Below are 25,246 nucleotides of genomic sequence, written 5' to 3' on the forward strand. Positions count from 1 at the left end.
AAAATTGGATGGATCTTGAAGACTGTCATGGAAAAATAAGTGGAAGGATTGCAGTCCCTCAGACGATAAGAATGCCACAGGAAGACTAACCAAATCACCTGACCTGGACTCTTAGGGCTCTTAGAGACTGAACCACCAACCAAAGAACATACAGAGGCTGGTCCTAAGCCTCCACACACATAGGTAGGAGATGTGCAGCTTGATCTTTGTGTGAGTCCCAAACAATTACAGCATGGGTTATCCTAAAGGATGTTGCCTGTATGCAGAATAGGTTCTTCTAGCTAGATTGTGTCCTCTGACTCAGTGGGAGAGGAAGGGATAAGTCTCACAGAGACTTCATGTTCCAGGGTGGGAAGATAACCAAATGGCCCCTACCCACTGAGAGGAGAAGGAGAGTGGGGCACAAGGGAACAATTATGGGAGAGGCTGACAGGGAGGGGGCAGTGAGCAGGATGTAAAGTAAATAAGTAAATATTAAAATTGAAAATAATTGAAAAAAGTTTCCAGGAAGCATCACATGGCACAACTGAGACTCCAATGAAACAATCAATTTTTACTTCAGTCTACAATCAGACTGAACATTTTATTTTAAAATTTATATATATGATCAATTCTCCCACACAGACTGTGTTTTGATATTCCAATCGATCCTGGAGGAGCATCAAGGGTCTAGGGATCAGGAGCCGCAGCCACTAGAAGAAAAAGAAGAATTATTAACAGTATCATCAGGCACATCACTGGTGATATTGTCATGCCCAGCATCAACAACATCAGTGTCATTATCATCTGGATCAATGTAGAGAGAAACAGTGAGAAGGTGGATGCTTCTCTTGTTATTTTTAATCTCAGAAGTTGCTTCTTTTGGAATGTTGCGGTCAAAGGCTATGCTAACTTCAGAAGTCAGAGTTCAGAATGACAGCGATAAATAGACAATAACATTTAACAGGAAGTTTTCCCGGCTTAGTCATTCAGGAAACACATGTTTTCACTGGAAGTGACAATAATCTCCTCATTCTAGAATAGGAAACATCCAAGTAGGAAAAAATATTACCTGGTCAGTTGTATTTCTCTAAACTGGATTTGTTACATTATGAAAATTATTTTCTATAAATTGAGAAAAAATAAAGTTTTCAGGTTCTAGGTTATGCGTAAATAGCCCTATAGAAGTATGAAATTTATTAACAAAAGAGACCTAGGTTTCTAGTAAAACAATCTTAATCTATTTTAAGCTACTATTTTAGTTTAACTTACCTGGTCCGACTCTCTTCTTAGTGGGAGCTCCTTGGCCATTTTCTTCATGCCATGCTTGTTGAATTTGGATTTTCATCCATGTTATGATGGATAAGAGTGTGGATATAAGCCATATGAAGAGCAAAAAAGGTATGCGTGGTATCTCTGTTGCCCGAAGATATCCACTCTCCCTGAGAAGGTTCAAGCTGTGGTTTATTGGTTCAGCTCGTGCGGAAGCATGAAAAATATCCTCAGCACCCTGAGTAGCAGGCAGACCTTCTTCTACGTCAGGAGTAAAAGAAGATTCCTCATCTGAAGTAGCAGAATCAAATATTTCTTCTTCACTAAGGGATATCAAAAGAGTCAGGTTAGTCATTTGAATGGAGTCAAGGGAATAACAAGTGCAGGAACCAGGAGTGGGCTCTGGGTCAGCATGGGGTTTGTACCTTGTACTCTCCTTGTAAAGAGGTAAATCAACTACATAATCCAATCCAATGTGACTAGCTGGTCCTGAGTCATGACTCTCAACTAACACACTACTGTCAGCAGCACATGTAACAGACAGCCGAGGTTCAAGAGCAGCCAGACAGTCAGCAACAATGGCAGGATCTGTAGGCTCAGCATCAATAGCAGCCATACTGTCAGCAGGGTGGGTGGACATACTGGACTCAGGCTGAACAGCAGGCAGACAGTCAGCAGTACTGGAGCAATTAGTATGTTCAGGCTCAACAGCAGTCAGAATGTCAGCATGGTGGGTGGCCATAGTTGGCTCTGGCTCAGCAGAGTCCAGACAGTCAGCAGCTTTGGTGGAATTAGTCCGCTCAGGCTCAACAGCTGCCAAACTGTCAGCAGGCTGGGTGGACAGGGTTGTCTCAGACCCAACAGCAGCCTGACAGTCAGCGGCATTGGTAGAAATAGTCGTATCAGGCTCAAGGTCGTCCAGACAGTCAGCAGCAATGTTGGAATTAGGCAGCTCAGGCTCATCAACTGCCATACTGTCAGCAGGGTGGATGGATTTGGTTGACTCGGGATCAACAGCACCCAGAAAGTCAGCAGCTTTGGTGGAATTAGTCAGTTCAGGCTCAATAGCTACCAAACTGTCAGCAGGGTGTGGGGACATATATGACTCAGGCTGAACAGAATCCAGACAGTCAGCAGGGTGGTTTGACCTAGTTAGCTCAGGCTGAACAGTAGCCAGACAATCAGCAGCTTTGGTGGAAAAAGTAGGCTCAGGCTCAACAGATGCCAAAGTGTCAGCAGGCTGGGTGGACATGGTTGGCTCAGCCTTGAGAGAAGCCAGACAGTCAGCAGCTTTATTGGCATGAGACAGCTCATGCTCAAGAGCAGCCAGACTGTCGGAACGGTGGGTGGGCATAGCTGGCTCTTGTTCAATAGAGTGCAGACCGTCAGCAGCATTGGTAGAATTATTATGTTCAAGCTCAACAGCTGCCAAACTGTCAGCAGGCTGGGTGGACATGGTTGTCTCAGTCCCAACAGAAGCCAGACAATCAGTAGCATTGGTGGAATTAATCAGCTCAGCCTTGAGAGAAGCCAGACAGCCAGCATCTTTGTTGGCATGAGACAGCTCATGCTCAAGAGCAGCCAGACTGTCGGCACGGTGGGTGGACATAGCTGGCTCTGGCTCAACATAGGCCAGGCAGTCAGCAGCACTGGAGGATTTAGTCGACTCAGGCTCAAGAGCAGCCAGACAGTAAGCAGCATTGGTGGAATGTGTAGGCTCAAGCTCATCAAAAGCCATATTGTCAGCAGGGTGGGTGGACATAGTTGTCTCAGTCCCAACAGAAGCCAAACAATCAGTAGCATTGGTAGAATCAATTGACTCAGCCTTCTGAGAAGCCAGACAGTCAGCAGTGTTGTTGGAATTAGTCAGCTCATGCTCAAGAGCAGCCAGACTGTCGGAACGGTGGGTGGGCTTAGCTGGCTCTTGTTCAACAGAGTCCAGACCGTCAGCAGCATTGGTGGAACTATTATGTTCAGGCTCAACAGCTGCCACACTGTCAGCAGGCTGGGTGGACATGGTTGTCTCAGGCCCAACAGAAGACAGACAATCAGTAGCATTGATGGAATTAATGAGGTCAGTCTTGAGAGAAGGCAGACAGTCAGCATCTTTGTTGGCATGAGACAGCTCATGCTCAAGAGCAGCCAGACTGTCGGCATGGTGGGTGGACATACCTGGCTCTGGCTCAACATAGGCCAGACAGTCAGCAGCATTGGAGGATTTAGTCGACTCAGGCTCAAGAGCAGCCAGACAGTAAGCAGCGTTCGTCGAATTTGTAGTCTCAAGCTCATCAGTAACCATATTATCAGCTGGGTGTGTGGACATAGATGACTCAAGCTGAACAGAGTCCAGACAGCCAGCAGGGTGGGTTGACATAGTTAGCTCAGGCAGAACATTAGCCAGACAATCAGCAGCTCTGATGGAAATTGTAGGCTCAGGCTCAACAGTTGCCGAACTGTCAGCAGGCTGGGTGGACATGGTTGGCTCAGCCTTGAGAGAAGCCAGACAGTCAGCAGCTTTGTTGGCATGAGACAGCACATGCTCAAGAGCAGCCAGACTGTCGGCACGGTGGGTGGACATACCTGGCTCTGGCTCAACATAGGCCAGACAGTCAGCAGCATTGGAGGATTTAGTCGACTCAGGCTCAAGAGCAGCCAGACAGTAAGCAGCGTTCGTCGAATTTGTAGTCTCAAGCTCATCAGTAGCCATATTATCAGCTGGGTGTGTGGACATAGATGACTCAAGCTGAACAGAGTCCAGACAGCCAGCAGGGTGGGTTGACATAGTTAGCTCAGGCAGAACATTAGCCAGACAATCAGCAGCTCTGATGGAAATTGTAGGCTCAGGCTCAACAGCTGCTGAACTGTCAGCAGGCTGGGTGGACATGGTTGGCTCAGCCTTGAGAGAAGCCAGACAGTCAGCAGCTTTGTTGGCATGAGACAGCTCATGCTCAAGAGCAGCCAGACTGTCGGCACGGTGGGTGGACATAGCTGGCTCTGGCTCAACGGAGTCCAGACTGTCAGCAGCATTGGTAGAATCATTATAGTCAGGCTCATGAGCAATAGGAATATCAGCAAGGTGGGTAGACATGGTTGTCTCAGACCCAACAGAAGCCAGAATATCAGCAACATTGGAGGAATTAGTCGACTGGGGCTCAGGAGCGGCCAGAAAGTAAGCAGCATTGGTGGAATGTGTAGGCTCAAGCTCATCAGTAGCCATATTGTCAGCAGGGTGGGTGGACATAGTTGTCTCAGTCCCAACAGAAGCCAAACAATCAGTAGCATTGGTAGAATCAATTGACTCAGCCTTCTGAGAAGCCAGACAGTCAGCAGTGTTGTTGGAATTAGTCAGCTCATGCTCAAGAGCAGCCAGACTGTCGGCACGGTAGGTGGGCTTAGCTGGCTCTTGTTCAACAGAGTCCTTACCGTCAGCAGTATTGGTGGAATTATTATGTTCAGGCTCAACAGCTGCCAAATTGTCAGTAGGCTGGGTGGACATGGTTGTCTCAGTCCCAACAGAAGCCAGACAATCAGTAGCATTGGTGGAATTAATCAGCTCAGCCTTGAGAGAAGGCAGACAGTCAGCATCTTTGTTGGCATGAGACAGCTCATGCTCAAGAGCAGCCAGACTGTCGGCATGGTGGGTGGACATAGCTGGCTCTGGCTCAACATAGGCCAGACAGTCAGCAGCATTGGAGGATTTAGTCGACTCAGGCTCAAGAGCAGCCAGTGTGTCAGCAGGGTGATTGGACATAGTTGGCTCTGGTTCCACATCAGGCAGACTGTCAGCAGGGTGGGTGGACATGTTTGGCTCAGGCTCAAGGTCAGCCAGACAGTCAGCAGCTTTGGTAGAAGTATTATGTGCAGGCTCGTCAGCAGTCAGAATGTCAGCAGGGTGGGTGGACATAGTCGGCTCAGGCTCAACAGCTGCCATACTGTCAGCAGGGTTGGTGGACATAGCGGGCTCTGGTGCAACAGCAGCCCGACAGTCAGCGGCATTGGTAGAAATAGTCGGATCAGGCTCAAGGTCAGCCAGACAGTCAGCAGTGTTGTTGAAATTAGTCAGCTCAGGCTCAAGAGCAGCTAGAGTGTCAGCAGGGTGGGTGGACATAGTTGGCTCTGGTTCCACATCTGGCAGACAGTCAGCAGGGTAGGTGGACATAGTTGGCTCTGGTGCAACAGCAGCCTGAAAGTCAGCGGCATTGGTAGAAATACTCGGATCAGGCTCAAGGTCAGCCAGCCAGTCAGCAGTGTTGTTGAAATTGGTCAGCTCAGGCTCAAGAGCAGCCAGAGTGTCAGCAGGGTGGGTGGACATAGTTGGCTCTGGATCCACATCAGGCAGACTGTCAGCAGGGTGGGTGGACATGTTTGGCTCAGGCTCAAGGTCAGCCCGACAGTCAGCAGCTTTGGTAGAAGTATTATGTGCAGGCTCGTCAGCAGTCAGAATGTCAGCAGGGTGGGTGGACATAGTCGGCTCAGGCTCAACAGCTGCCATACTGTCAGCAGGGTTGGTGGACATAGCGGGCTCTGGTGCAACAGCAGCCCGACAGTCAGCGGCATTGGTAGAAATAGTCGGATCAGGCTCAAAGTCAGCCAGACAGTCAGCAGTGTTGTTGAAATTAGTCAGCTCAGGCTCAAGAGCAGCCAGAGTGTCAGCAGGGTGGGTGGACATAGCGGGCTCTGGTGCAAAAGCAGCCTGAAAGTCAGCGGCATTGGTAGAAATAGTCGGATCAGGCTCAAGGTCAGCCAGCCAGTCAGCAGTGTTGTTGAAATTGGTCAGCTCAGGCTCAAGAGCAGCCAGAGTGTCAGCAGGGTGGGTGGACATAGTTGGCTCTGGTTCCACATCAGGCAGACTGTCAGCAGGGTGGGTGGACCTGTTTGGCTCAGGCTCAAGGTCAGCCGGACAGTCAGCAGCTTTGGTACAATTATTATGTTCAGGCTCATCAGCAGTCAGAATGTCAGCAGGGTGGGTGGACATAGTCGGCTCAGGCTCAACAGCTGCCATACTGTCAGCAGGGTTGGTGGACATAGCAGGCTCTCGTGCAACAGCAGCCTGAAAGTCAGCGGCATTGGTAGAAATCGTCGGATCAGGCTCAAGGTCAGCCAGACAGTCAGCAGTGTTGTTGGAATTAGTCAGTTCAGGCTCAAGAGCAGCCAGAGTGTCAGCAGGGTGATTGGACATAGTTGGCTCTGGTTCCACATCAGGCAGACTGTCAGCAGGGTGGGTGGACATGTTTGGCTCAGGCTCAAGGTCAGCCAGACAGTCAGCAGTGTTGTTGAAAGTAGTCAGCTCAGGCTCAAGAGCAGCCAGAGTGTCAGCAGGGTGGGTGGACATAGTTGGCTCTGGTTCCACATCAGGCAGACAGTTAGCAGGGTGGGTGGACATAGTTGGCTCTGGTGCAACAGCAGCCTGAAAGTCAGCGGCATTGGTAGAAATCGTCGGATCAGGCTCAAGGTCAGCCAGACAGTCAGCAGTGTTGTTGGAATTAGTCAGCTCACGCTCAAGAGCAGCCAGACAGTCAGTAGCATTTGTAGAATTTGTTGGGTCAGGCTCGGCAGCATCCAGGCTGTCAGCAGTAGAGGTGGAAGCTTCACGATCAGCAGTAGCCTTAGGAATAGAATTTCTATGCTCAGAAGACACAGCATAGAAATTATCTGTTTTATATTTTTCATCCTAAAACGAAAATTAGCAGTGATACTTTTGATTGAAAATTTACTGATTTTATTCATTCTATCACCCTTCTGATAATGTCAGAACCTGGATTCATAGTCCCCAAACTATTTGTGTATTCTGTCGAAAGTTAGCACTACATTCAGTGACATTCAGTGAAGTCTGCTTCCTGTCTGCTTGAGTAATTGGCCCAGAGTTTTTCAAAGTCTTTACTGTGGATCTCTTTAGGTTTATACTTAGATTTCTTCTGCTCTTTGCTACCTGAAGTCATTTTTCCTTGTAAGATGGAAATATATAAATAGAAAGGACAAAATGTGACTCTTGGCCTCTGATGTTTTGCTCTGCTCTTCCTCTAAATAGTGATTTTGTAATATTCTCTTTCCTTCATATTCTATGGTTCATTCTGCACTGAAACTCTCCAAGTAAAAAGGCCACCTCCCTCCCTCCGCCCCTCCTTCCCTCCTCTCTCTCTCTCTCTCTCTCTCTCTCTCTCTCTCTCTCTCTCTCTCTCTCCCCCCCCGTCTTTTTGTACTTTCTGCTGCCCTACCCCTCAAGTAGCCACTTTTCTTATTCTTTCGTGAGAGAGTTGGGAATATTCTTTATACCAAATCTTTCTCTGGATAATCACCTTCTCTTTCATGCAATTAAGCATCATTTTTAAACGAGGTGCTTCATTCTATAAACTAAGGTTACATTGATTACTTAGCATTAAGGGTGGGTACTAAGGAAATGTCTACATTCCAGTTTGAGAGATTAAAGGTCTGTGCAAAGGCTGAACCACAGCAATTAGTAGAAATTTGTTTATAAGTAAACAACGCAATCTGGGAGGAGGGCACAGTATCGTCAACTATTCTGTAACATCATGACTATTGCTACACTTACAGGATGTATATTAAGACCTCATCCAGCACCTCTGTGGTGGCTTGAATGTCAACAGCCCCATAGGCTCACATTATGCTTGCTGTGCAGAGCGCTGAATTATTTTCAAAAGGAGTAGGTGGTGGGGCTGTTTTGTAGTAAAACTGTTGCCAGGATGAGGTTTAAGATTTCAATAGAGAGACAGAGCTGGAAACAGAGTAGAACAACAGTGCTTTCTTTTGGCATCTGAGACACCGCCAGAACCTGAAGGGACTGACCATATAAACAGTTCTCTACACCCAAATCACGTGGGAGGGAGAGCTAAACCTTCAGAGAGGCAGACATGCCTGGGAAACCAGAAGAGACTGCACTCTGCACACATTACTGACTCCAAAGGAAAACACCAAACGCCATCTGGAACCCTGGTGCACAGAAGCTCCCAGAAAGGGCGGCTCAGAACTTCCTGGTGGCTGCCGCCGCGGAGAGCTCATAAGCAACACCCCATGAGCAACCTTGAGCCTCCGGATCACAGGTAAGACCAACTTTTCTGCTCCAAGTGACCTGCCTGGTGAATTCAGGGCACAGGCCCACAGGAACAGCTGAAGACCTGTAGATAGGAAAAACTACACGCCCCAAAGCAGAACACTCTGTTCCCATAACTGGCTGAAAGAAAACAGGAAAACAGGTCTACAGCACTCCTGAAAAACCGGCATATAGGACAGTCTAGCCACTGTCAGAAATAGCAGAACAAAGTAACACTAGAGATAATCTGATGGCGAGAGGCAAGCACAGGAACCCAAGCAACAGAAACCAAGACTACATGGCATCATCGGAGCCCAATTCTCCCACCAAAGCAAACACAAAATATCCAAACACACAAGAAAAGCAAGATCTAGTTTCAAAATCATATTTGATCATGATGCTGGAGAACTTCCAGAAAGACGTGAATAACTCCCTTAGAGAACAAGTAGAAGCCGACAGAGAGGAATCACAAAAATCCCTGAAAGAATTCCAGGAAAACATAAATAAACAAGTAGAAGCCCATAGAGAGGAGTCACAAAAATCCCTGAAAGAATTCCAGGAAAACACAATCAAACAGTTGAAGGAATTGAAAATGGAAATAGAAGCAATCAAGAAAGAATACATGGAAACAACCCTGGAAATACAAAACCTAAAGAAGAGACAAGGAGCTGTAGATACGAGCTTCACCAGCAGAATACAAGATATGGAAGAGAGAATCTCAGGAGCAGAAGATACCATAGAAATCATCGACTCAACAGTCAAAGATAATGTAAAGCGGAAAAAGCTACTGGTCCAAAACATACAGGAAATCCAGGACTCAATGAGAAGATCAAACCTAAGGATAATAGGTATAGAAGAGAGTGAAGACTCCCAGCTCAAAGGACCAGTAAATATCTTCAAAAAAATCATAGAAGAAATCTTCCCTAACCTAAAGAAAGAGATACCCATAAGCATACAAGAAGCCTACAGAACTCCAAATAGATTGGACCAGAAAAGAAACAGCTCCCGTCACATAATAGTCAAAACACCAAACGCACAAAATAAAGAAAGAATATTAAAAGCAGTAAGGGAAAAAGATCAAGTAACATAAAGGCAGACCTATCAGAATCACACAGACTTTTTGCCAGAAACTATAAAATCCAGAAGATCCTGGACAGATGTCATACAGAACCTAAGAGAACACAAATGCCAGCCCAGGTTACTGCATCCTGCAAAACTCTCAATTAACATAGATGAAGAAACCAACATATTCCAGGACAAAACCAAATTTACACACTATCTTTCTACAAATCCAGCACTACAAAGGATAATAAATGGTAAAGCCCAACATAAGGAGGCAAGAGATACCCTAGACGAAGCAAGAAACTAATCGTCTTGGCAACAAAACAAAGAGAAGAAAAGCGCACAAACATAACCTCATATCCAAATATGAATATAACAGGAAGCAATAATCACTATTCCTTAATATCTCTCAACATCAATGGCCTCAACTCCCCAATGAAAAGACATAGATTAACAAACTGGATACGCAACGAGGACCCTGCATTCTGCTGCCTACAGGAAACACACCTCAGAGACAAAGACAGACACTACCTCAGAGTGAAAGGCTGGAAAACAACTTTCCAAGCAAATGGTCAGAAGAAGCAAGCTGGAGTAGCCATTCTAATGTCAAATAAAATCAATTTTCAACCAAAAGTCATCAAAAAAGATAAGGAAGGACACTTTATATTCATCAAAGGAAAAATCCACCAAGATGAACTCTCAATCCTAAATATCTATGCCCCAAATACAAGGGCACCTACATACATAAAAGAAACCTTACTAAAGCTCAAAACACACATTGCACCTCACACAATGATAGTAGGAGATTTCAACACCCCACTCTCATCAATGGACAGATCATGGAAAAAGAAATTAAACAGAGACCTAGACAGATTAAGAGAATTCATGAGCCAAATGGACTTAACGGATATTTATAGAACATTCTATCCTAAAGCAAAAGGATATACCTTCTTCTCAGCTCCTCATGGTACTTTCTCCAAAATTGACCATATAATTGGTCAAAAAACGGGCCTCAACATGTACAGAAAGATAGAAATAATCCCATGCATCTTATCAGACCACCATGGCCTAATGTTGGTCTTCAATAACAATAATGGAAGAATGTCCACATATACGTGGAAATAAAACAATGCTCTATTCAAAGATAACCAGGTCAAGGAAGAAATAAAGAAAGAAATTAAAGATTGCTTAGAATTTAATGAAAACGAAGGTACAACATACCCAAACTTATGGGACACAATGAAAGCTGTGCTATGAGGAAACTCATAACTCTGAGTGCCTGAAGAAAAAAACAGGAAAGAGCATATGTCAGCAGCTTGACAACACCCCTAAACGCTCTAGAACAAAAAGAAGAAAATACACCCAGGAGGAGCAGAAGGCAGGAAATAATCAAACTCAGAGCTGAAATCAACCAAGTAGAAACAAAAAGGACCATAGAAAGAATCAACAGAACCAAAAGTTGGTTCTTTGAGAAAATCAACAAGATAGATAAACCGTTAGCCAGACTAACTAGAGGACACAGAGAGTGTGTCCAAATTAACAAAATCAGAAATGAAAAGGGAGACATAACTACAGATTCAGACGAAATTCAAAAAATCATCAGATCTTAGTATAAAAGCCTGCATTCAACAAAACTTGAAAATCTGCAGGAAATGGACAATTTCCTAGACAGATACCAGGTACCAAAGTTAAATCAGGAACAGATAAACCAGTTAAACAACCCCATAACTCCTAAGGAAATAGAAGCAGTCATTAAAGGTCTCCCAACCAAAAAGGGCCCAAGTCCAGACGGATTCAGTGCAGAATTCTATCAGACCTTCATAGAAGACCTCATACCAATATTATCCAAACTATTCCACAAAAATGAAACAAATGGAGCACTACCGAATTCCTTCTATGAAGCCACAATTACTCTTATACCTAAACCACACAAAGACCCAACAAAGAAAGATAACCTCAGAACAATTTCCCTTATGAATATCGACGCAAGAATACTCAATAAATATCTGGCAAACCAAATCCAAGAGCACATCAAAACAATCATCCACCATGATCAAGTAGGCTTCATCCCAGGCATGCAGGGATTGTTTAATATACGGAAAACCATCAACGTGATCCATTATATAAACAAACTGAAAGAACAGAACCACATAATCATTTCATTAGATGCTGAGAAAGCATTTGACAAAATTCAACACCACTTCATGATAAAAGTCCTGGAAAGAATAGGAATCCAAGGCCCATACCTAAACATAGTAAAAGCCATATACAGCAAACCAGTTGCTAACATTAAACAATATGGAGAGAAATTTGAAGCAATCCCACTAAAATCAGGGACTAGACAAGGCTGCCCACTCTCTCCCTACTTATTCAATATAGTTCTTGAAGTTCTAGCCAGAGCAATCAGACAACAAATGGAGGTCAAGGGGATACAGATGGGAAAAGAAGAAGTCAAAATATCACTATTTGCAGATGATATGATAGTACATTTAAGTGATCCCAAAACGAACTACAAAAGCTGATAAACAACTTCAGCAAAGTGGTTGGGTATAAAATTAACTCAAATAAATCAGTAGCCTTCCTCTACACAAAAGAGAAAAAGCTGAGAAAGAAATTAGGGAAATAACACCCTTCATAATAGATCCAAATAATATAAAGTACCTCGGTGTGACTTTATCCAAGCAAGTAAAAGATCTGTACAATAAGAACTTCAAGATTCTGAAGAAAGAAATTGAAGAAGACCTCAGAAGATGGAAAGATCTTCCATGCTCATGGATTGGCAGGATTAATATAGTAAAAATGGCCATCTTACCAAAAGCAATCTACAGATTCAATGCAATCCCCATCAAAATACCAATCCAGTTCTTCAAAGAGTTAGAAAGAACAATTTGCAAATTCATCAACAAAAAGCCCAAGATAGCTAAAACTATCCTCAACAATAAAAGGACTTCAGGAGGAATCACTATCCCTGAACTCAAGCACTATTACAGAGCAATAATGATAAAAACTGCATGGTATTGGAACAGAGACAGACAGATAGACAAATGAAACAGAATTGAAGACCCAGAAATGAACCCACACACCTATGGGCACTTGATTTTTGACAAAGGAGCCAAAACCATCCAATGGAAAAAAGATAGCATTTTCAGCAAATGGTGCTGGTTCAACTGGAGGTCAACATGTAGAAGAATGCAGATCGATCCATGCTTATCACCCTGTACAAAGCTTAAGTCCAAGTGTATAAAGGACCTCCACATCAAACCAGATACACTCAAACTAATAGAAGAAAAACTAGGGAAGCATCTGGAACACATGGGCACTGGAAAAAATTTCCTGAACAAAACACCAATGGCTTATGCTCTAAGATCAAGAATCGACAAATGGGATCTCATAAAACTGCAAAGCTTCTGTAAGGCAAACGACACTGTGGGTAGGACAAAACGGCCACCAACAGATTGGGAAAAGATCTTTACCAATCCTACAACAGATAGAGGCCTTACATCCAAAATATACAAAGAACTCAAGAAGTTAGACCGCAGCGAGACAAATAACCCTATTAAAAATTGGGGTTCAGAGCTAAACAAAGAATTCACAGCTGAGGAAGGCGAAATGGCTGAGAAACACCTAAAGTAATGTTCAACATCTTTAGTCATAATGGAAATGCAAATCAAAACAACCCTGAGATTTCACCTCACACCAGTGAGAATGGGTAAGATCAAAAACTCAGGTGACAGCAAATGCTGGCGAGGATGTGGAGAAAGAGGAACACTCCTCCATTGTTGGTGGGAAAGCAGACTGGTGCAACCATTCTGGAAATCAGTCTGGAGGTTCCTCAGAAAATTGGACATTGAACTGCCTGAGGATCCAGCTATACCTCTCTTGGGCACATACCCAAAAGTTGCCCCGATATATAAAAAAGACACGTGCTCCACTATGTTCATAGCAGCCTTATTTATAATAGCCAGAAGCTGGAAAGAACCCAGATGCCCTTCAACAGAGGAATGGATACAGAAAATATGGTACATCTACACAATGGAATATTACTCAGCTATCAAAAACAATGACTTTATGAAATTCGTAGGCAAATGGCTGCAACTGGAAAATATCATCCTGAGTGAGGCAACCCAATCACAGAAAAACACACATGGTATGCACTCATTGATAAGTGGCTATTAGCCCAAATGCTTGAATTACCCTAGATGCATAGAACACATGAAACTCAAGACGGATGATCAAAATGTGAATGCTTCACTCCTTCTTTAAAAGGGGAACAAGAATACCCTTGGCAGGGAATAGAGCGGCAAAGATTAAAACAGACACAGAAGGAACACCCATTCAGAGCCTGCCCCACATGTGGCCCAATCATATACAGCCACCCAATTAGACAATATGGATAAAGCGATGAAGTGCATGCCGTCAGGATACGGATGTAGATCTCTCCTGAGAGACACAGCCAGAATACAGCAAATACATAGCCGAATGCCAGCAGCAAACCACTGAACTGAGAACGGGACCCCCGTTGAAGGAATCAGAGAAAGAACTCGATGAGCTCGAAGGAGCTCGAGACCCCTTATGAACAACAATGCCAAGCAACCAGAGCTTCCAGGGACTAAGCCACTACCTAAAGACTATACATGGACTGACCCTGGACTCTGGACTCTGACCTCATAGGTAGCAATAAATATTCTAGTAAGATCACCAGTGGAAGGGGAAGCCCTTGGTCCTGCTAAGACTGAACCCCCAGTGAACGTGATTGTTGGGGGGAGGGCAGCAATGGGGGGAGGATGGGGAGGGGAACACCCATAGAGAAGGGGAGGGGGAGGGATTAGGGGGATGTTGGCCTAGAAACCAGGAAAGGGAATAACATTCGAAATGTAAATAAGAAATACTCAAGTTAATAAAAAAAAAGATTTCAATAGACTGGTGTCATTTCCACTAAGTTCTCTCTTTCCTGTGTAGGTCAAGATGTGATCTCTCAGCTGCTGCTTCATCGTCATGCTTGTCTGCCTGAATCATGATGGTGATTTCTGTATCCAATTTAACCAAGAGACCCACTTCACACCATCTCTTTCTTCTAAACATTTTCTTTCCCATGATATTTTTTACAACTATAGAAAGTGACTAACATAAGCATCAGCTAGTTACAATAAGAGTGTATTTAACAGAGTCTGAAGGATTCATTCAAAGCTGTGAAGTGGTGTTACCCAGGGGATTTGGTCACAAAATGTGTTATCAAATTCCATAAAGCTAGCTTAGATAGGATGCCCGGAACACTCGTTGATTTAAATAGATGAATTCAGGAAGTTGGGCTTGTGAATGGGTTTGATGCTGCATTGTAAATGGGAAGCCTCATTGACTCATACTGCATAAGAAATAAGATCTTCACATGTTTGTTCTTCCTTACAACTCAGGGAAACCCATAACATGGCAGTCTACTTTTGACTTTCAGTGCCAGGTTTGAGGATGATTTACGTTTCTTACTTGCAAAACTGACACGTCAAACATTCTCTGCATCAACAAGCAATATATCACAGAGAAGATTCAACAGAACAGGTGAAGGAGGACTGTTGATCAAAGAATAATGTTGAAGAAGCATGCATTTCCTCTTAGTGTTCACACTATTAAAATGGATCATGAGAGAATTTAAGTTCCTTGGATTTCCTGAGAAAGACAGACTTGAATATAGCAAACCATGGGGTATGTTACACACATAGTCATGTTTTCATATGCAATGTGTTACCAGACTACTTATCACTACCCCATTGAACCATCTGGCTGGCAAATATGCATATACACATGTGTGTGCACTTATACGCATGTATGTATTTCTAACTACATATGTGTACGTGAGAAGATGTGTATACATGCATACATATGCAAGTATATGTATATATGTATATATATGTATATATATTTACTGCTTTTAAAATAAAAGGAGAAAGATTGGTGTATAGCCGTTTAGAATAAAAATGAAATGTAGTAAGTGTGAATTTCTCATTCATGTGATCTTTTTCTTTCAGCCAAACTAGGCATCACCTTTGAAATGTGCCTGTGTCATTGTAAATCCTGCTGGCTGTACTTGTTTATAATGACTTATACCTGGTATTCCGCTAGCATGGGGTAGAGAACTGGTATTAACTAGCTAAGGTCTTTCATTTTTTTATTTTATACTCATTACACTGCATTTCCCATGTAGTCTTGTGGGAAGTCTTGTGTTCGTTTGGTTTTATTCAAATTTAACATCAGAAATGATGTTTAGTTTTACTTCAGTGACATTTATTCCTTGGAAGAATGGAAACTACCTTTGTCTTAGTTGTCTCTGTAAGATCCCACTGCTGTAATGATATTGTGGATTGTATTCTAATCATGGGCATATAAAATTTAGTTACTATATTCATCACCATTATTTGTACATTCCATAGCATCATAAAATTCTAGTTAGGATAAAATGTGTTTGCATTGGAAATTTTAGTTTAGAAAATTCTAATGACTTTTCACTGCAATAGAAGGTGATTGCCGAGTGAATTTCTGTTTATTAAAGTACCTGAGTTCTATGTCTTTGCTAAGTTCTTCCTAGAATAAAAATTACTCAGGTTCATCACCTGTAGTAGTTAATTGGAAACCAAATTGATCTAGGCATAAACGAAGAGCATTTGAGTTTGGTTTCTATAAATTTACAGTTTCTAATGATTCCATTATGTGTAATAATTATATCTGAACTTCCTCTTTCCTAATGATGAAATTAGAGGTCTAGAGGAAGGTAGTTAGCTACGTGTTGACAGTATGCAGTGGAGTAAGGAGTAAGTAGTGTGTGTAAGATCAGCAGACACACCCTTCTGCTTGCTTTGTAACTTCTGAAAGGGGATTTAAACAGGAAAGATGGCTGTTACTTTTGAATTTGTTTCTGTACTTTCTGTGACAAAATATCTGATGGGGAAAACCAGTCACTTATTTCAAGGAAGGAACAGGGAGGCCTGACTTTTGGCAGTACATTGTTGGTTCTCAAATGCTGGTAGACCGGGAAGCAGATAACACAGTACTGGTACCACAAGTAGTCATAGCCATTAAAATCTACCACTGAAAACCTTCTGCTAGCAAGGCCAGACCCCGAAAGTTAAACAATCTCCCATCAGTGGCCAAGTGTTCAATCACATGAACTCCCATCTCTTTGTCTGATCCTCCCATGCACTGCTTAGCATTTGTGTTAATGTTAAATAACCCCCCCCCACACACACACACACATGCAGAGTTTATCTACTGTCTGTCTGTTAATGCTAACCAAAGTGTAAATCATACTACCAATGTGATAAACCTACTTGGCAGCCTGACTGATAACTTGAATTTGATACCTGAGACTGGAAACAGAGGAAGGGAAAGATTGATTCATACAAGTTATCTTTTGATACCCACAATTCAACTTACATTCTCCTACTCCCCAAATAAATTAAGAACAGGACGTCCTTGAACTGACAGAGACCACCCTGCCTGCTTTATGAGTTCGTGAATTAACTGTGTACACCAACATACCCAGCCACCTGTTGTGGGCACCCTGCCTATAAGTACTTTGGACTTCAATGGGTAAAACCAGAATGCTGAGGTCCTGTCCAGGAAGTTAAGAAATATCAGAAGACTGACTTCTTATTTCCCCTGATGATAATTTTAATCTTTTTGCCTATCAAACATATTAAATCCGTGTGCTGGAAAAGGGGCTGAGGAGTTTAAAACATTCATTGCTCCTCCAGGACACCTGGCTTTGCTTTGTAAAACACATAATATTGGTTGACAAAATTCTGGAACAACAAGAACAAAGGATGAAATGACCTCTTCTGATTTTTGTGGGAAGCACACGCACATGGTATACAGACAGAATACACGCAAAACATTCACACACATAAAGTCAGTCAATCCAAAGTAAATGAAACACAACTATGGTGGTCGCTTTCATGTTGACTGTACCTATTTCCAGGAGCATGTACTATTTGGTTTCTGTATTTTTATGAGTTCTCCTCAGTGAGTTAAAAACATGCTCATTTTCTGTTTTTTCTTCTGTTTCCATAGTCTAATTTACTATTATTACATTTTATGACAGTGATTCTCAACCTGTCTGTCATACCCTATTGGAGGAGGGCATAGAACAGTCTCACACAGGTTGGCAAAGACCTTCTGAAAATACCAATACGACATTACAGTTGATGATATTATCAATCTGACACTGATGCAGTAGCAACAAAACAGTTGTATGGTTGGGAATCACCACAGCATGAGGAACTGTATTAAAGGTCACAGCGTTAGGAAGGTTGAGAAGCACTGCCTAATGCAGTGACTGGCAAGGAGTGAGGATATGGAGAGTGTGAAGGGAATGCTCAAGGCTGATCTTTCTCTACTCGTTCACTATTTGCACTAGGAAGGCATAGGCACAAACACCCATCACTCCCCTTCACAAAAGGAAATAGGTTACTTCTCAAATTAGGGGAATTACCATTATGGATTTTTTTGCTTTCCATACATCAGGTACTGGCTCTCCTCGAGAACACACATAAACTCCAGATTTTCTAAAAATGTTTTGGATCTTCTTAGGTATTATATGGAATTTTCTTCCCGATTCTCCCTGCAATGCAGAGAAGAGAGTTTACTTTTTATTTGGTCTTGAAATTAACTCTATTCTTTTAGGATGCATGCTTTCAAATCAACAATGTTCTTTAGGAATTACAGGATATTGACACATGAAAATCAAAATTATTAAATATAAAATATCTTCTTATATGCCTATTTACAACTTAATAGGATACCATCAAGAAGTTAAAATATTTATGCTAGCCTAGATTAAGAGAAAATCATTAACTGACAAACTTGACCTTGTTCTTGTTGAGACTAAGCTTAATTCATTATCAGTCAATTATTCTGCTTCTAGTTTAAGATGATTATTAATATTAATGAGGCCCCTTCTAACAGTCTTACTCTTCCATTGTGGGGAATCACAAAATGCACAGTTTTCATTTACAAATAAATGGCAATTTAATTGCTAGCACTGTCCATACCATAGAACCGGTGAAACTGCTTTATAGAAACACATTGGTCCACTGAGTCACATTCAAAAATCATTAAATTGCCACTCTTCATTCACACAGCCCCTCACTATAGGGCTATAGGTTATATAGCAACAGGTTTCTTAACCTTGAGCAGCTCACAGTGATAAAGCAGCCTCAGACTGGATATCAAAATATCTAAGTAAAGCACTACAATATTTTAACTGTTTGAATGTGGCACAAAGAATATAAGTTTATATTATTTTAAAATCCATAAAGAAGAACTTAAATGGAAATATACAGTAATTGACTCCCTGCATCTAAAAATGCTGGATAATTGGGAAAAACACTTGTTGTTTTTCTAGATGAAGAGCTTTCAACATACCCTCATAGAATCAAATAGAAAATGCTCTATTCTCAGAAGACAAACTTGATGAACATATTACAAACTGCTACATAGCCACAATTTCTCCTTAGTGTAAATACACATGAAATAGAGAAACCAAGGAGATGCTCTCATACAGGATCCTAAAATAGCAGTGTCCAAAGGTAGATAAAAATTGCATGCATTTTCCTGAGGGTAAAGTCACTTAGGAGATTCATGGATTATAGAAATGTCTGGACTTACTAAGAAGTACTTATTATATATAAGTATACAGTAGCTATCATCAGACACACCAGGAGAGATCATCATATCTCATTATAGATAGTCGTCAGTCAACATGTGGTTGCAGGGAATTGGATTCATCAAGACCTCTGGAAGAGCAATCAGTGCTCTTTTTTTTTTTTTTTTTTTTTTTTTTTGTTTTTTTTTGGTTCTTTCAGTCAGTGCTCTTAACCACTGAGCCATCTCTCCGGCCCAGGAAAACCGATATGGGAGAGGGTGAGGGAAAAGGGATGGGGGCTCATGGACCGGAATCCAGGAAGGGGAAAAACATTGGAAAAGTAAGTAAAGAAATATATCTAATAAAAATTTTTTTAAAAAGAAATATTATGGTCTAGTAACAGTCACATTTTAAAATCAGTCGAACATGTACTCATTTCTGCAAACAATACTTGTCAAACATCAGACATCTTCTATTGTACGAGGACTGCGCTCAGTCTTCCACTCACTATGTCTTTTGAGTCCATTCTCTTATTGGCCACCACTACCCACAAGGACTTACTGCTCACTTGCAGTTTGTAGAAATCTCCACATCTACAATGTGGACTCCCTTGAACAATCTTTCCATATAAAACTGGGATAGTTACACTATTGCTGAATTATAACAAAATTCATAAGAAAATTAATTTCACAAAGAAGCATTTTACCTTCACAGAGGAGGTAGAGCTGACATTATCCACATTCACACACCTAGGAACAACAAAGGAGGGCTTGTCAGGGAGCCTTGAGAATAACAGCATGCAACATTCTTCCAACCTTGGTTATGTGGCTCAATCCCTTCTTCATGAATAAGAAACCCAGGCAAACTATCCAGTAAACTTCAGGGGATTCTCTCTCACCACCTCCTGCCTCACCATAAGTGCCCCAGGATTCAGATGCACATGAGATCCTCAAGACCTCATGTGGATTCTGAGAATCCAAACTTCCATTCTCACAGACTCATGGCAAGCACTTTATCCACTGAATCATCTCCCTTCCTAAGGATGTTTGTCCATAACTCATGCTGTGTGGGAGATAATTGTTCAGCTTGTGATTATAGAAGAAATAAAGAAGCTGAAATCGGAGTACACAGAGGCAAAGAGAATGTCAGGTTCTGAACATTATACTTTTTACAGATTAATTGTAAAATGCACACATTCTTACCATGGTGATGTTCCTGTAAGTCTCTTACCAGCTTCTAAAGAGGGAAGCAAAATTTGTCACAAAACAACTATAGGAAACATGACAATAAGTACAAAGGCTAACATTTGTGACCCTATATCCTTTGGCACCATTTATGAAAAGCCTTTAAAGTGAATAATTATTGGTAAATAATAAATATATGCAAAAACCTTTCTTCCCATTTCCTAGTATATTTTAAAGACAAAGAGAAAATTTCATCAAAAGTTACTACTTATAAAAATTGTTGTGCAAATTACCTATGATCCTGATCACTATCAGACACAGAAATTATCATCTTAGCCTGAACTGTTGTCCCATAGTGAAGGGTTAAAGGACAGCGTCATGTTGCCACTGCTGCTTTTTGCCTCTGGACTAGGGATGTTTGCAGCACTCTAGGTGAGCATGCTCATCTCATACAGTAGTGAAAGGGGCTGCTACAAAGGTCGACTTGAACTTCCTTCACTGTAGGGGAACATTCATTACTACCACCCGGAAGCACAGTCTCTGGTGACTGTCGTTGCAGCATAGTCAAATATAGGAGACCCAAAGACCTTTACAAAGTATTTCCAACTGCAAGTGTGACAAAGCTCTTGAGAGATCAGTGTGTTACTGTAGTCGAGATCATCTGAAGAAGATGTTAAGGGCCCTCAGATCTAGCATTGACCCCTAGCTCATTTCCAGCAAAAAGAAGTTCAACATCAACTTCCATTGCTGGCCATGGCAAGAGCAACTGGAAAGACTTCCTTAGTAGTTATGCAACATGAATTATTACTCCAGAGAGAAGCATGAAAGAAACTTGCAGATAGAGCAGCAATCACACATAAAACATTTTAAAAATATATTTTCATATATAAACCGTAGAGTGTCTCAAGTTTCACTCTCTGGATAAAGCCTGTCCTCGAAACATGCTTCAGAGAATGAACAACCCTAGTTCATTTCCTTTACAGTATGTAAAACTCCACTGCACACCCCTTGGCATTGCCCATGACCAGAGCAAGTTTTTGTCCTATCAACAAATGGGCTGAGAAAATGTCTCTATGGTGGACCGTATGCTCAGCATGTGTGGGGCCTCTTTCAGTCCTCGACAACACAAACAAAACTCCAGTGCTGAAATACATTTTAAAAAAAGACACCCACATTATGATAATTCTGTTTCCCTCAGGGTTATGTGAAGAGGGTCATTTAGGTTCCTCTACACTATTCTCTGGCTGGCTCTCTCCAAAGTAGGTATGAGAGATGCTGTGGTGTAGGTTGCTGAAAGGATAAATTCTGTGGTGCTTCTCCCACTGTTGGAATCTAATCTTATTCAGACTCAATCAAGGGATCATTCAGTGCTGTGTACTGGAGAATGATGTGGTTTTCCAACCTTCCATCTACTGTGCCAATGTTTTTTTTTTTTTACTGGAAATTATGTCTTGCAGCATATAAATCAAGTATCACTATATCTTTTGCTAATTAATAGAACTACAGGGAAAAGGTGCTGTCAGAGTAGCCCATATGGAGGCTGCTTTCATTGAATGCTAAGAATATCAGTTTTCCCAGAAGCGGCAGGACACCTGCCTGAGACAACGCTGGAACCTGAAAGAAACAGACCGGATAAACAGTTCTCTGCACCCAAATCCCGTGGGAGGGAGAGCTAAACCTTCAGAGAGGCAGACAAGCCTGGGAAACCAGAAGAGACTGCTGCCTGCACGCACATCTCGGACGCCAGAGGAAAAAGCCAAAGACCATCTGGAACCCTGGTGCACTGAAGTTCCCGGAAGGGGCGGCACAGGTCTTCCTGTTTGCTGCCGCTGCAGAGAGCCCCTGGGCAGCACCCCACGAGCGAACTTGAGCCTCAGGACCACAGGTAAGACCAAATATTCTGCTGCAAGAAAGCTGCCTGGTGAACTCAAGACACAGGCCCAAAGGAACAGCTGAAGACCTGTAGAGAGGAAAAACTACACACCCGAAAGCAGAACACTCTGTCCCCATAACTGACTGAAAGAGAGGAAAACGTCTACAGCACTCCTGACACACAGGCTTATAGGACAGTCTAGCCACTGTCAGAAATAGCAGAACAAAGGAACACTAGAGATAATCTGATGGCGAGAGGCAAGCGCAGGAACCCAAGCAACAGAAACCAAGACTACATGCCATCATCGGAGCCCAATTCTCCCACCAAAACAAACATGGAATATCCAAACACACCAGAAAAGCAAGATCTAGTTTCAAAATCATATTTGATCATGATGCTGGAGGACTTCAAGAAAGACATGAACACAGTTAGGGAAATACAGGAAAACATTAATAAACAAGTAGAAGCCTACAGAGAGGAATCGCAAAAATCCCTGAAAGAATTCCAGGAAAACACAATCAAACAGTTGAAGGAATTAAAAATGGAAATAGAAGCAATCAAGAAAGAACACATGGAAACAACCCTGGATATAGAAAACCAAAAGAAGAGACAAGGAGCTGTAGATACAAGCTTTACCAACAGAATACAAGAGATGGAAGAGAGAGTCTCAGGAGCAGAAGATTCCATAGAAATCATTGACTCAACTGTCAAAGATAATGTAAAGCGGAAAAAGCTACTGGTCCAAAACATACAGGAAATCCAGGACTCAATGAGAAGATCAAACCTAAGGATAATAGGTATAGAAGAGAGTGAAGACTCCCAGCTCAAAGGACCAGTAAATATCTTCAAAAAAATCATAGAAGAAAACTTCCCTAACCTAAAAAAACAGATACCCATAGACATACAAGAAGCCTACAGAACTCCAAATAGATTGGACCAGAAAAGAAACACCTCCTGTCACAAAATTGTCAAAACACCAAACGCACAAAATAAAGAAAGAATATTAAAAGCAGTAAGGGAAAAAGGTCAAGTAACATATAAAGGGAGACCTATCAGAATCACACCAGACTTCTCGCCAGAAACTATGAAGGCCAGAAGATCCTGGACTGATGTCATACAGACCCTAAGAGAACACAAATGCCAGCCCAGGTTACTGTATCCAGCAAAACTCTCAATTAACATTGATGGAGAAAACAAGATATTCCATGACAAAACCAAATTTACACAATATCTTTCTACAAATCCAGCACTACAAAGGATAATAAATGGTAAAGCCCAACATAAGGAGGCAAGCTATACCCTAGAAGAAGCAAGAAACTAATCGTCTTGGCAACAAAACAAAGAGAATGAAAGCACACAAACATAACCTCACATCCAAATATGAATATAAAGGGAAACAATAATCACTATTCCTTAATATCTCTCAATATCAATGGCCTCAACTCCCCAATAAAAAGACATAGATTAACAAACTGGATACGCAACGAGGACCCTGCATTCTGCTGCCTACAGGAAACACACCTCAGAGACAAAGACAGACACTACCTCAGAGTGAAAGGCTGGAAAACAACTTTCCAAGCAAATGGTCAGAAGAAGCAAGCTGGAGTAGCCATTCTAATATCAAATAAAATCAATTTCCAACTAAAAGTCATCAAAAAAGATAAGGAAGGACACTTCATATTCATCAAAGGAAAAATCCACCAAGATGAACTCTCAATCCTAAATATCTATGCCCCAAATACAAGGGCACCTACATATGTAAAAGAAACCTTACTAAAGCTCAAAACACACATTGCACCTCACACAATAATAGTGGGAGATTTCAACACCCCACTCTCATCAATGGACAGATCATGGAAATAGAAATTAAACAGTGATGTCGACAGACTAAGAGAAGTCATGAGCCAAATGGACTTAACGGATATTTATAGAACATTCTATCCTAAAGCAAAAGGATATACCTTCTTCTCAGCTCCTCATGGTACTTTCTCCAAAATTGACCATATAATTGGTCAAAAAACGGGCCTCAACAGATACAGAAAGATAGAAATAATCCCGTGCGTGCTATCGGACCACCACGGCCTAAAACTGGTCTTCAATAACAATAAGGGAAGAATGCCCACATATACGTGGAAATTGAACAATGCTCTACTCAATGATAACCTGGTCAAGGAAGAAATAAAGAAAGAAATTAAAAACTTTTTAGAATTTAATGAAAATGAAGATACAATATACTCAAACTTATGGGACACAATGAAAGCTGTGCTAAGAGGAAAACACATAGCGCTGAGTGCCTGCAGAAAGAAACAGGAAAGAGCATATGTCAGCAGCTTGACAGCACACCTAAAAGCTCTAGAACAAAAAGAAGAAAATACACCCAGGAGGAGCAGAAGGCAGGAAATAATCAAACTCAGAGCTGAAATCAACCAAGTAGAAACAAAAAGGACCATAGAAAGAATCAACAGAACCAAAAGTTGGTTCTTTGAGAAAATCAACAAGATAGATAAACCCTTAGCCAGACTAATGAGAGGACACAGAGAGTGCGTCCAAATTAACAAAATCAGAAATGAAAAGGGAGACATAACTACAGATTCAGAGGAAATTCAAAAAATCATCAGATCTTACTATAAAAACCTATATTCAACAAAATTTGAAAATCTTCAGGAAATGGACAATTTCCTAGACAGATACCAGGTACCGAAGTTAAATCAGGAACAGATAAACCAGTTAAACAACCCCATAACTCCTAAGGAAATAGAAGCAGTCATTAAAGGTCTCCCAACCAAAAAGAGTCCAGGTCCAGACGGGTTTAGTGCAGAATTCTATCAAACCTTCATAGAAGACCTCATACCAATATTATCCAAACTATTCCACAAAATTGAAACAGATGGAGCCCTACCGAATTCCTTCTACGAAGCCACAATTACTCTTATACCTAAACCACACAAAGACACAACAAAGAAAGAGAACTTCAGACCAATTTCCCTTATGAATATCGACGCAAAAATACTCAATAAAATTCTGGCAAACCGAATTCAAGAGCACATCAAAACAATCATCCACCATGATCAAGTAGGCTTCATCCCAGGCATGCAGGGATGGTTTAGTATACGGAAAACCATCAACGTGATCCATTATATAAACAAACTGAAAGAACAGAACCACATGATCATTTCATTAGATGCTGAGAAAGCATT

At 41.8% G+C, this 25,246-nt stretch overlaps 1 protein-coding gene across 3 annotated transcripts in view; it reads right to left on the reverse strand.

The window, feature by feature from the left end:
- Nucleotides 1-533: 533 nt before the first annotated feature.
- LOC148000491 (uncharacterized) overlaps nucleotides 534-25,246 on the reverse strand; it is a 79,122-nt gene continuing 54,409 nt past the window's right edge. For 2 of the 3 annotated variants that reach the window (XM_087589407.1, XM_087589406.1), the window contains exons 6-11: nucleotides 20,195-20,228; nucleotides 19,699-19,741; nucleotides 17,841-17,969; nucleotides 1,677-6,922; nucleotides 1,252-1,574; nucleotides 534-692 (exon numbers count right to left, since the gene is read on the reverse strand). In XM_087589407.1, coding sequence (XP_087445533.1) covers nucleotides 670-692; nucleotides 1,252-1,574; nucleotides 1,677-6,922; nucleotides 17,841-17,969; nucleotides 19,699-19,741; nucleotides 20,195-20,228 — 5,798 coding nt within the window. In that variant the 3' untranslated portion in view covers nucleotides 534-669. The remainder of the gene's footprint in view (nucleotides 693-1,251; nucleotides 1,575-1,676; nucleotides 6,923-17,840; nucleotides 17,970-19,698; nucleotides 19,742-20,194; nucleotides 20,229-25,246) is intronic. The other variant, XM_087589408.1, reaches the window with a different exon arrangement.

The sequence above is a fragment of the Rattus norvegicus genome, chromosome 16, assembly GCF_021556685.1.
Source record: "Rattus norvegicus strain SHRSP/BbbUtx chromosome 16, alternate assembly SHRSP_T2T, whole genome shotgun sequence".
Classification (NCBI taxonomy): Eukaryota; Metazoa; Chordata; class Mammalia; order Rodentia; family Muridae; genus Rattus; species Rattus norvegicus.